We start from the raw sequence: 12884 nt of genomic DNA, 5'->3' as shown, positions 1-12884 counted from the left end.
ATACAATTCAATTCATGTACATGGTGTTTTATACAATGTTTCATTTACATAGTACTTAATGTAATTTCATGGTATTTTATGTAAATGTATATTAATTCATATCTAATGTATTTCATATAATTAATTACTATTGAACTATGCCTATTATTACCTTGCCTTTTCAAGCCTCCAGTGAATCTTTCCTATTTCTTCATCCACACCTATCTAAACACTGCTATCCAAGTAATTTCTGCTTTCCCCCTTTTTTCTGCATGTCGTGCTCTTTCTCCCTTCTCCCCTTTGGCCTTTTATACATATATAATGAGTTTTCATTCTATTTTTACAATAATGATCTTATGTAGTAACTATGCTTACATAACTAAGTTCACTCAGCATAACACTCTCTAGACTCCTCTATGTTAAATAGTATTTTGCAAAACTGTTTTTCCTTAGTGCTGCATAGTATTACATTGTGTGAAAAGGCCATAATTTCTCAACCTATTTTTTTAATGGGTATTTGGGTAATTTTAATTTTCTTGCTATTATTACTATGAACATAGGTGTATATATCTCAGTTTATGGCTCAGTTTTTATTTCCTTGGAGTATATTCCTTGTAATAGATAGGTCATATGGAATTTCTATGTTTAGCTTTTTGAGAAAAATTATAAAATGCCTTACAAAGTGGCTGAATAATTTTACAATCCCATCATCAGTGCACGAGTATTTCAATTTATCCACATTGTCTCCAACATTTCTTGCTTGCTGTCCCGTTAAACTTTGTTTTTACTACTGAGGTGAGATAGTATCTCATTATTGCTTTAGTCTGCATCTTTTTGGAGGCACAGGATTTCCTGATCTTAAAGTCTATTACACACCCATTGTCATCAAAACAGCACGATATTGGTACAATAAGAGACACATAGATCAATGGAATATAATTAAGAATACAGAAATTTAACCATCTACCTATGGGCAACTGGTATTTGAAAAAAGAATAATAACCTCTTAAATGGGGAAATAATAATCTCTAACAAATGGTGCTGGCAATACTGAGCATCTACCTTCAGAAAGCTAAAACAATATGGTAAGCAAGAGTGGTATCTACTCCATAAACAACACATGTCTCTGGAAACTTTGAGAAATGATGATAGTTATAGAAATGCTTCACATCTTTTGTTCACAGAGTCGCTATAAGTTGTGCTTGATTTGATGATAATCAACAACGACAACAACACACAAAAATTAGGTTCGCATGGTTATATACTTGATAAATTTCAGATTGCAAAAGTTGGTAGAAGTCCTCAATTTCTTCATCTTTGGTGTTAGTGGTGGAAACGTACACTTCAATTGTAGTTGTATACAGAGATCTTCTATGTATGTGTATAGCTGATATCCCATCACTCAGGGCCTTGTACTTCAGGATATATCTTGAAATAGTCTTTTTTCATCTTTTTGGAAAAGTGAGCATTTTACTAAATATGCAAAGGCATTTGACTGTGTGGATCATAACAAATTGTGGATAACATTGAGAAGAATGTGAATCTGAGAACACTGAATTGTGATCACGTAAAACTTATACACAGACCACAAAAATAGTTGTTCCAATAGAATAACAAAACACTGAAAGGTTTCAAATCATGTATCCTCTCTTCACGCCTTTCCCCCCTCTGTATGTTGAGCATATAATTCAAGAAGCTAGATATATGAATGTGCATTACATTTTAAGGAAGACTAAGGAAAGCAAGAGGTGCATTGCATTGGGAAAGTTGGCTGTAAGGGACCTCTCAAGAGTACTGAAGAGCAACGATGTCAGGCTGGAGACTAAGGTGTGCCTGATCCGGGCTATAGTCTTCACAATTACATGCTATGCATCAGAGAGTTGGACAGTGAATATGGTTGATAGAAAGAGAATTGATGCCTTTGAGCTGTGGTGCTGGAGAAGAGTGTTGAATATACCATGGTCTGCTAGGAGGACAAACAGATTTGTCCTGGAGAAGGTGAAGCCAGAATGTTCCTTGGAGTCAAGGATTCTGAAGCTTCATCTGACATACTTTGGGCATTTTGCAAGGAGGGACTGGTCCTTGGAGAGGGACATCATGTGTGGCAGAGTGGAGGGGCAGCGAAGGAGAGGAAGATCTTTGATGACATGGATTGATTATGTGACTGGAGTGGTGGGAATAAGTGCATTTGAGATGGCTAGGTTGGCACAGGCTAGAACAGCATTTAGAACTCTTGTACACAGGGTCTCTATGAGTCGCAAAATGACTCGATGGCACATAACGACAACAACAATAATCAACAACCTGCATTATGCAGATACCACAACCTTGCTTGTGGAAAGAGAGGACTTGAAACGCTGCAGAAAGATCAAAGATTAGAGCCTTCAACATGGATTACAGATCAACATTAAGAAAAGAAAAAAAAATCACCACTCCATTACTAGGGAACACCATAATAGATGGAGATAAGACTCAAGTTGCAAAAGATTTCATTTGGCTTGTGCCCGCAATCAACACTCTTGATAATAGCAGTGATGAAATCAAAAGACATTGTGTCTTCGGAAAACCCGCTGTCAAGGACCTCTCCAAGTGCAAAAGAGCTAAGATAGTAGTTTAAGAACTAATGTCTTATTGATTCCAGACATGATATTTTCAATTACTTCATGTGAAAGTTGGAAAATGAATATGATGACAGAATAAGAATCTGTGCCTTTGAATTATACTGTCAGATAAAGGTACTGTATATCCCATAGATTGCCAAAAGTACAAACCTGACTGTTTCAGAGAAAGTACAAAGAGGGTGCTCCTTAGATGCAAGGAGGGTAAAATATGGTGTCATATACATTGTCAGAAGGGGTCAATCTTTGGAAATAGACATCTTGGTTAGAGGGACAGTGAAGGTGGAGACTACTCTCGATAAGATGGATTGACAGTGATTGTAAAAATTAAATCAAACATATCAGAGATTATAAGGATGGCTAAGGATAGGACAGGATTCAGATCTTCATAGAGTCACTATGACTGGTCATTGACTCAACAGTGCCTAGCAACAACTGTATGTTATTTGTATTTCCACAGAAATTTTAGATTCTGCTTTGACAATGTCTGAAAAAATAATCTAGTTGGATTTTTATCAGAACCTGTAGTCATTTTTGGAAGAACTGTTACTTTAATGAGTCATTTGTACTGTAAACAATGCATACCACTGCATTTATTTGTGATTTTTTTTCCAGTAAGACATTATAATTTTTACTCTACATAGATTGTTTTGTATTTTTGTTATTTACAAGACTTTTCCCATGTTTCTCTTTTGTTGTATTTATTCCTCAATATTTTTATGATAGCTTAAATAATATTTTTACCCTGTCATTTCCCAACTGCTCATTGCATGTATACTAAGTGATTCTTTTTATCTTATGTTCTGTGATCTTACTAACATGATTCATTACCCCTAGATGCATATTCTGTAGGTCTCATCACTTCTTCACTATACACATTGTCTCTAAATGAAGTTTTACTTTTTCTAAAACTCCTTACCTATCAAACCAGTTGCTTTCATTCTCCTTGTCTAATTGTAGTGGCTATCGTTTTGATGTGCTATCAATTTAGAATCAATTCACTGTTTAATCTCCATCAGGTTTTCAAGAGGCTGAACATTCTACAGGAGGAGATTGCCTTTCAGTTTTCTGAGACTGGAAGAGTTTTGAATATTGTGGTAGAAAGACATGACAGTAGGGTTCCATAATGATTTTTAGCCCTCTCTTCAGACAGATCTCTATCATTCACTGTTATGATGAATTATAGCAGAGTGTTTGGTTAATATTTTTATCAAGATCACCTATTTGTTTCATTTGTTGTAAATAATTTTCACTTGATTTTGAGGCCTTATAATGACATCTTCATTTTTTTGCTGTTGTTATGTACTGTCTAGTAGACTCTGACTCAGATGGACAATTCTCACAATATCTGACAATCCCATTGTGTCTGATCCAGCTATCCCCATTACTGCAGTCACTGAGTCAATCCATCACATTTAAGGTCTTTCCTTCTTGTGCTGTCTGGCCATACTTTCAAGCATGATGTTCTTCTCTAAGGACTGGTCCCTCTTGGCAACATACCCAAAGTATGTGAGATGGAGCTTCAAAATTCTTACCTCCAAGGAGCAACTTCCTCCAGGACAGACCTGTTTTTTCTCTTAGAAGTTCATGGTATATTCAATATCTTCTCCAACACCATAATTCAAAGGCATCAATTCTTCTTCTACCATACTTAGTCAATGTCCAGCTTTCTGATGCATAGCAAGTAATTGTGAAGACCATGGCTTTGATTAGGCACACTTTAGTCTCTAGACTGACATCATTGTTCTTCAATACTCTGTACAGGTTCCTGACAGTAGATTTTCCCAAAGCAATTCATCTTTTGATTTCCTGGAAGCTAGTACCAACGGTATTAATTGTTGAGTGAAGAAAGCTGAAGCTGTTAACAACCTCAATTTCTTCTCCATCTATCATGATGCTGCCAATTAGCTCTGTGGGAAGAATCTTTGTTTTCTTGATGTTGAGCTTCAATTCATATAGAACGATGTAGTCCTTGACCTTCTGCAGCAAATGCCTCAGGTCTTTCTCAGTTTCAGCAAGCAGGGTTGTGACATCTGCATAACACAGGTTGTTGATGAGTCTTCTTCCTTCATCCTGATGCTACATTTCTCTTCATAAAGACCAGCCTCCTGAATGATCTATTCCACATGTTGTTATGTGCCATCAAGTCAACTGACACCCATAGGGACATTGTGTACAGGAGCTCTGAATCCTTCCCTGTCTTGAGCCAGTCTCACTAATTCCAACACACCAACCTCCAGTGCCCCAGTCACTGTATCAATCCATCTCATTCGAAGTCTTTCTCTCCTGAACTGTACCTCTACCCTTCCGAGCAGGATGTCTTTCCTGGCCATGTGTGCAAGGTATGTGAGATGGAGATTCAAAATCCTAGCCTCCAAGGAGACACTTTGTTTCACCCTCTCTAAAACAGACCTATTTGCTTTCTTGGCAGTCCATGGTATGGTCAAGACTCTTCAGAACCACAATTCCACTGTTTGAAAAAGTATGGAGATAGGATGCATACCTGGCATACACCTTTCCTGATTTTGAATCATGTAGTGTTTCTTTATTCTGTTTGGGTGACTGCCTCCTGGTTCAAGTATAGGTTTTGCATAAGTAAAATTAAGTGTCCTGTGATTCCCATCACTCTTAAGATTAGCCTCAACATTTTGTGATTCACACAGTCAAATGATTTTGCATAGTCAATGAGACACAGAATCTTCTGATACACTCTACTTTCAGCTAAGATCCATGTAACATTGGCTATAATGTCCCTAGTTCCACAGCCTCTTCTAAACCCAGGTTGCACATCTGGCAGCTCCATGCTCATGTACTGTTCCAGTTGCTTTTTATAATATTCAGCATAATCTTGCTTGCCTGTGATATTAATGATATTGTTTTATAATTTCCACACTGTTGGATCACAACAGAACCCACTTGTATTAGGCTAGCAGATATGGTAGTAGAGGCTGAGTGCACTTCATGTTGGAATCACAAAAAAGAAGGAATAGTTTCAAACAGAAACTAGTGATGGTAATGTGGGATATGAGAAGTACGAATGTAGGGAAATTAGAGATTGTTAAGGAAGAAATGGAATGGTATGCCTAAATATTAACACACTAGGCATGGTGAAATGAACATATGATCTATTAAGCTGTAAATGAAAAGGTTAGGAAAAATGGAGTAGCATTCACAGTTATAAATATAATTTCTAAAGGGAGAGATGGGTAAAGGAATGGGAAAGAACCAGTATGAAAACAAATGTATATGAACTTTGTAAGCAAACCAGAATAAAGTAAAAATTTATTTTAAAAGTTCTAGATCCATCTTGAAATGCATTGTTGTGACAGGTTAATATACACATACAAGGAAGACCTATAGATACAACTATCACTCAAATTTATGCACCAACAACCAGAGCCAAAGAGAAGGAAACAGATGACTTCTACTAACTACTGCAATCAGAAACTGATCGAACATACATCCAAGATGCATTAATAATAGTGAGTGCCTGGAATGCAAAAGTTGGGAACAGGGAAGAAGGCCAAGTAGTCAGGAAGCGTAGACATGGTGACAGAAATGAGGTTGGAGATAGAGTGATAGAATTATGTACAATAGTCACTGAAAATACATTTTAGAAAAAACACAGTGACTATACACATGGACCTCACCTGATGGCCTACACAGGATTCAGATTGATTATATCTGTGTGAAAAAGTCACTGGAGAAGCTCAAATATCAGATGTGAAAACTAGGTCAGGTGCTTACACTGGAACACATCATAAACTGCTCGTATGCTACTTCAAACTGAGGCGAAAGAAAAACAAATCATATCTACAAGAACTGAAGTTTAAATTTGAGTCCATCCTTCCTGAATTTAAAGACCATTTCAAGAAGAAGTTTAAGGCCTTTAATACCAATGAGTGAAAATGAGATGAGTTGTGGGAGGGTATTACCAATATCACCCATGAAGAATCCAAAATGCCATTACAAAAACAGAAAATTTTCTTCGTAGATAATTCTAATACGTAATTTATCTTTGTTTTGTTGAGAATCGTCTTTCCTAAATCATATTGTAGTATTTTTGTTAACATTAATATAATTTTCAGTTATGCCTTGGCCATTTACATTAATATGGTAGAAAACTTTTACTTTCTATTTTTTCAGACAGTCATACTATTTTGTTTTTGCATGCAGATTATGAATTATTTTTGTGGGTTTTAGTTCCAAAGAATGTTTAGTTTGAAAGATTTTGGGCTATTTTTCTGTTGTTTTGTTCTTTTACTGGAGTTCTCACTCCAATGTCACTGGTATTGTTTAAAATGCCCTGGATCTTACTGTTCTACCACAGTTTGTAAATCAAACTGCCTGCTGGACAGGACTGGATAAGTAAACTCTCTACTCAATAGACTTCTGCTATGCTTCCTTCTCTGAGCAGTCTGGATTTTATTTATTTGTTGCATTTCAAATTCTTTATTGTTCCAAATTCTTTATATGTTCAAATATTGTTTAAATTCTTTATATGTTCCAAATTCTTCATACAAAGAAAGACAAAGCCAAAGAACTATAACATATTGCCTTTCCTCAAGTTCTGAGGTTCCAGCCAGTTTATCTTTGTTCAAGCTTTGAGTTATTTTACGATCATCTGCTAAATTATTTTCAGAAGACTGAGAGCTGGACAATACATAAGGATTAGAGAAGAACATCTCATATCTTTGAACTGTGGTTTTGGAGAAGAGTATGGAATATCCTACAGACTGACAAAAGAACAAACAGGTCTTTTTAGTTTGAGAAGGTGCAGCTGGAGTGCTTCTTGGAGGTGAGGATGGTGAAGCTTTATTTTGCATACTTTGGCACCATTGCTAGGAGAGGCTATTCTTCGATGAAGGACATCATTCTTGGAAAGGCAGTGGGGCCAGCAAAGGAGAGAAGATTCCTCAACCAGGTGGATTTACACAGGCAGTGCAGTAATGGACTTGAGTGGATCAGAGATTTGTGACTTCGGCATGAGACATGATAGAGTTCAAACCTGTTGTTCATAGAGTCACTATGAGACATACTAACTCAACAGCACTTAACAACAACAGAAAAAAATGTAAGTTTACATCATGTTTCACAATAAAAGTTTTTCCTTTCTTCCTTAATTGCTTTGTTTCTTCTTTTCTTTGTTCCTTCCTGACCTCCTTCATTCTTTTGATTAGATTCTATCATGATAGACTGCAGCCTAGTAAGATTTGAAGCAGAGATACCAGCTGAGCGGTGGCTCAATTTCCAACCAACAAACATAATACATGTTGATTTAATTCACTCATTTTACAGAGATTTGCTACACATATGCAAAAATACTCAAAACAGCATATGGGAATTTGGTTAACAGAAAGCTTTTTAAGTTGAATGATTAGTTAAGAAACAGATTGACAAGTTGAGTGAATAGTAAGTAAGTAGAGCAAGAATAGAGGACTGTTGGGAGATATGCCTGGAATAAAACACAACTATATGCCCATAGCTATTAGGGTTTTGGTTTTGAGGAAAAAGGTTTTATTTCTTTATTTATTTTTAGTGGAGAACAACTTGAAGATGTTTAAAAGTCTATCTTTTAGAAGAATTCACTTATTTAACTGGACATTTGCTTAGCTGGGCTAGATTCAGCACAACCAGAAATAATGCACATGAATGGTATGATAAAGTGCTTTGCTGATTTAATTTTGAGCTTAACATTAAAGATATTGTAAAAGGGGATTAAATAATAGAAAATAACAGTATAAACAAAACTTGAACAAAACCTTTCTGTAGCTATAGGAGTTGACAAAGAAGTATTGGTTAAGACTACTTATTGGACTTGTAGAACCATGTTGAACATTATATTGGATGAATTATTGTCTAGCAATACTGTAATAATTTTTGTTTCTATTTCTAGATGAGAGAGGACTCCTTGAATCCATAAGATTTTATAATCTGATTTTATATCTACTATGTATTTCATTTCTAAGCAGAGGGATATCACTACTCTTTGACTTTCCATGATAGTTTTCTGAGGTGGCTGCTTTCCATGGAAGTTGACAGGGAAGTCTTGGTCAAGATTTTTTATTTAATTTGTACAGTCACACTGAATTTTCAAAACTATGCCAATGCATCTGAAACATTACTAAGAATGCTGCAATTTAAGCTTTCTAATAATTTCATTCTTGTCATTTTAATCTGCAAAATAATAAAATGAAAGAATATATATGTGTGTATACATATGTATACAAATATAAATATATGGATAGATAGAAAGTTTGAGGGGGGTAGAATTTCCTATGTTCTTGTTTTGTGTCAAGTACTTAATGTCTTCTTTAATACCATTATATATCTACAAGTTAGGCTTTATCATTTCTCTCATTTTAATGTTAAGGAAACTGATTTATTAAAAAGAGAATTACCCAGTGCCTTGCAAATGAAAATAATACTTCTGTGTCATTCTAAAGTTAATAGACTTAACTGTGATGGCTTACTTCCATTATAAAAAGAGTAGCTTCTTTCTTAGGGAAGTAACAGGATAAGCAGAATTACTCATTATATCAACAAGAGAACATTAACACATCTATGGATCTATGGAAGAAAACAAAATTTTATAAATGTTTCACTTCTCATTATGTCTTTCCATAGCATTTCAAAAATAACCTCATGCAACATTACAACTGATGAGGATCTATGCACTGAAAACAACAGTTACACTGTGTATTTCACTTCAGATGACAATAATCTTGAACTTTTACACAGGTCTATCACCATTTATATTCTTTATCAGATTTACTTTCATCTGAAGTCAATCATATAACCTGATCCAGTAGTTTACAAGTAAGCATTGCATCAGAATATTCTGTAGAGCTTGTTGCTTAGAAGTTTTAATTCAGTAAGATATTCATAGTGTTGTTTAGATGTTTTAATTCAGTAGAATAAGTATGGCAAAATTAGATTGTGTATTATGACAAGTTTCCAAGTAATGTTGATGTATCAGGTCTGGGGACCACAACACTTTGTCAGTCATGACAATAGACTACATATCAGTTTGTGTCTGTATAAGTTCAGATAGCAAAAATTTTGTTTTTTCTTTTTTGACTTCATAGGCCATATGGTGGCTGTCATAACCACTTAACTTCTCTGGTGCAAAAGTAACCATAGATAAATCAGTTTCAATAAAATTTCATTTAAAAAAAAACAGGTGTCAGATTGGATTTGATCCATGGATTATTGTTTGGCTATAGACCAACTCAGTAAAATAAACCTTTTGCGTAATTTAAATAAAATCTCAATGAGAATCACCTATGGAGTTAACAACAAAAATATCTCCTAAGTTTTAAAATAAAACTTTCAGAACGGATCACCAACAAAGGTGACGGAGTTAAATTAATATTGACAAGACAAAGAAATAACATTTTTGTAAGAGTATGTGGAAATTGTATCTACATCATGAACTCTATTTTTGAAATTTTAGCTTTATTTTTGTACATTTTAGTTGTAAAACGTATCAATTTATCACTTCAGAGACTTACTCTATACTTAATGGTATTGATATCTGCCCAACAAAGCTGTACGTTAACTTCATGATAAAACTAACACCTTCCTCACCATGAGTATTCCCACTTTTAATATAATTGATATTTACCCAGGACAGTGGGTCTTATAAATTTAAAATGTCAATATAATCATAAAAATTTATTAAACTGCATACTTCAGTGAAATTTGTATGTTAGTTCCATTCTAATAAAATTTAATTTCTTATAAAAGAGTACGTTTCAGTTAAAATTTTGTACTAATGGAGTTTGATTCATTTCCTGAAAATTATAACATGTATATACTATTAGTAAATTAATTATTATGAGTTACTTAATAAATGTAGCATGTGAGTATTATGTCAAACGTATCACTTTAGTATAAGCTACAAATTAGAGAAACTTAAAATATATAAAAGACAACTACATATTCTAATATTTAATAGTTTGAAGATAGACTAAAATTAAGTACTTAGAGTTGCAAGTTTTCAAAAGCTTTCCTAAATTCAATCAAGTAAAAAAAATTCTGCTTGATCATGGGTTTATAAAAATCCTCAAATTTTTATTGATTCAGCCTAATGCAAGGGTTGGTACAAATGGTGAAGAAGCACTATGGTCAAATTAAAATGAAAAATGTTCATTTTAAACATTTCAAATTTTGGCTGATCTTTTTTCATTTCAAAGTTTCTAAGGACCATTGATAATCACACTTAAAATATCTACACAGATTTTGTATATCCTTTTCCAATCTCCTTTGAACACAGAGTCTAATTTGCAATAGGGAAATCTAAAGTACCTACCAACAGAACACATTTAAGAAAACAATCTTCTAAACTCCTATATTCAAATTTCATATGGTAATTTGCTTCAAACAATTCAATTTTACTCAATCAACATTTATTGAGTACATATTTTTTTAGACTAAAAAAATGTCCCATGGATCATAGTTTGATTATAGACTAATTGATTACAAGAGCCTTGAAGAAAGCACTTTGTATACTTTAAAACTCTTCTAAATTTTTAAACTTAAACCTTTCATTTACAGGCTAATCTTTACTATGTTGCTTACCAAAATCTATCTAGAACTCAGTTAAGGCTTTTAAACATACTTACACTCCTCGTCAGGCCTCTTCCAAAGTGCTGGACTAACCTCTTTACAAGGACTTCTCTGATATTGTGGGGGATTCCTTCCCCTAATTAGGTTCTCCATCCTATAAATGAAAGTAAAGTATGTATTAAAACTAAATAAATTTAAAAATCATACTAATTATGCAAATCAAAACCTCAATAAATGTGGACAAGTTGAATGATCTGTCAGGAGTCACAAATTTCAAGTATCTGTAGTGGACTGGTGGTTGCTGTTATGTATCCTCAAGTATATAACACAATGTAGGTTTACAAAGGCTTTCAATTGCATAGAAATAGACTGCCTAGCTGTGGAGCAGCTTGTAAATTTGAATCATACGCCTTCATGTTGGAAGCACAACTCCTTACCATGAGACAACCAAAGATTCCTTAATGTTACTAGCAAGAAGTAAAAAGCAAGTAGAGCCTGGTAAAGACATTGAGAAAGTAGTTCTTGACTTTTCCATGCCATTACTATTTCTAAACACTAAATACACCCTTTAATAGCAACTCATAGGTAATTTCCAACTAGACTGCAACATATTTTCCAAGTATGGATTAAAGAGTAATTACTTATGTAGCAAATTTATTAAATACTTTAATACTTTAGAAAAACAGAATATTTCTTTCACCAACTGTGTGAATACCAATTCCCGAGAGTAGAGATGCTGCTTTGCTTCCATTGTTGTAATCATGAGAAGATGCAGAGTCAGTTATAACCTTAAGTGAAGAAACATTGCTTGGTCCTGCAACATCCTCATAACAGTAATATCTAAAGAAGGAGAGGATTTCGAATTCTAATATCCTTGACTTACTCTAAGAAGTGGTTAAATTAAACTGCACTCTTCAGTTATCAGTGATATACCAATGAAGTCAACCAGAAAGCATAAACAAACTTAACAAAGGCAATTTGGGATATAGTTAACAGCATGTCCTTTGTTGTCCACATTTTTTGTTTTCAATATACGCCACCATTTTTTCCCCATTGATAGATCCTCTACCAATTTTCAAGACATAGAAAACATATATAAAAATAATTATTGCTGCTGTTGTTGTTGTTATGTGCTGTTGAGTCACCTGCAACTCACAGCAACCCTATGTACAACAGCCCTAAACTCTGCTCTGTCCTGTGAAAAACTATGATACTGTTTAATAATTTTTAAATATAAATTTAAAAATCATACTAATGATGCAAAACAAATTTTACTGGTTTTAGTTGAAAGAATTATTCAAAGAATATAAAATTGTTGCTATGAATGGTGGTTAAGTGTAGTTCTCATAGGCTAGAGATACATATCATTATTTGGTCTCTGGAGAAAAAAATCAGAAAGGATAATCCTATAATAACAACATTTACAATGTTTTGAAATAAGAAATAACCTTTTTTACGAACTCGGTAGCATAATATACTTTGATGGGAAGCTATTAGTAGTACATAGCTCTTGAGAATACTTCCTGGAAACAATCTATTCATATACAACATGTGTACATGTGTGTGTCTCTGCATGTGCATGTGTGTATGCTTACATGACCATGCATGATTTATACAAAATGCAAGATCATATTACTCAATGTGAAGGATAATTTCAACCTTAGTTTCACTTTAATGTGAAGTAAGAATCTATTCATTCTATTGTCAGAAATATTC

At 34.1% G+C, this 12884-nt stretch overlaps 1 protein-coding gene across 1 annotated transcript in view; it reads right to left on the bottom strand.

The window, feature by feature from the left end:
• The window catches only part of LRRC7 (leucine rich repeat containing 7), a 720627-nt gene extending 709306 nt beyond the window's left edge, over positions 1-11321 (bottom strand). Inside the window, exon 1 of the mRNA XM_006879790.1 lies at positions 11225-11321. Within this exon, the coding sequence (XP_006879852.1) occupies positions 11225-11321 (97 nt within the window). The remainder of the gene's footprint in view (positions 1-11224) is intronic.
• Between the last annotated feature and the right edge of the window lie 1563 nt (positions 11322-12884).

Source organism: Elephantulus edwardii, unplaced genomic scaffold (genome assembly GCF_000299155.1).
Source record: "Elephantulus edwardii isolate Elephantulus edwardi_28Jun2011 unplaced genomic scaffold, EleEdw1.0 scaffold00005, whole genome shotgun sequence".
Classification (NCBI taxonomy): domain Eukaryota; kingdom Metazoa; phylum Chordata; class Mammalia; order Macroscelidea; family Macroscelididae; genus Elephantulus; species Elephantulus edwardii.
Note: the sequence above shows the minus strand (reverse complement) of the source record. Positions and strands in the feature narration are given on the sequence as shown.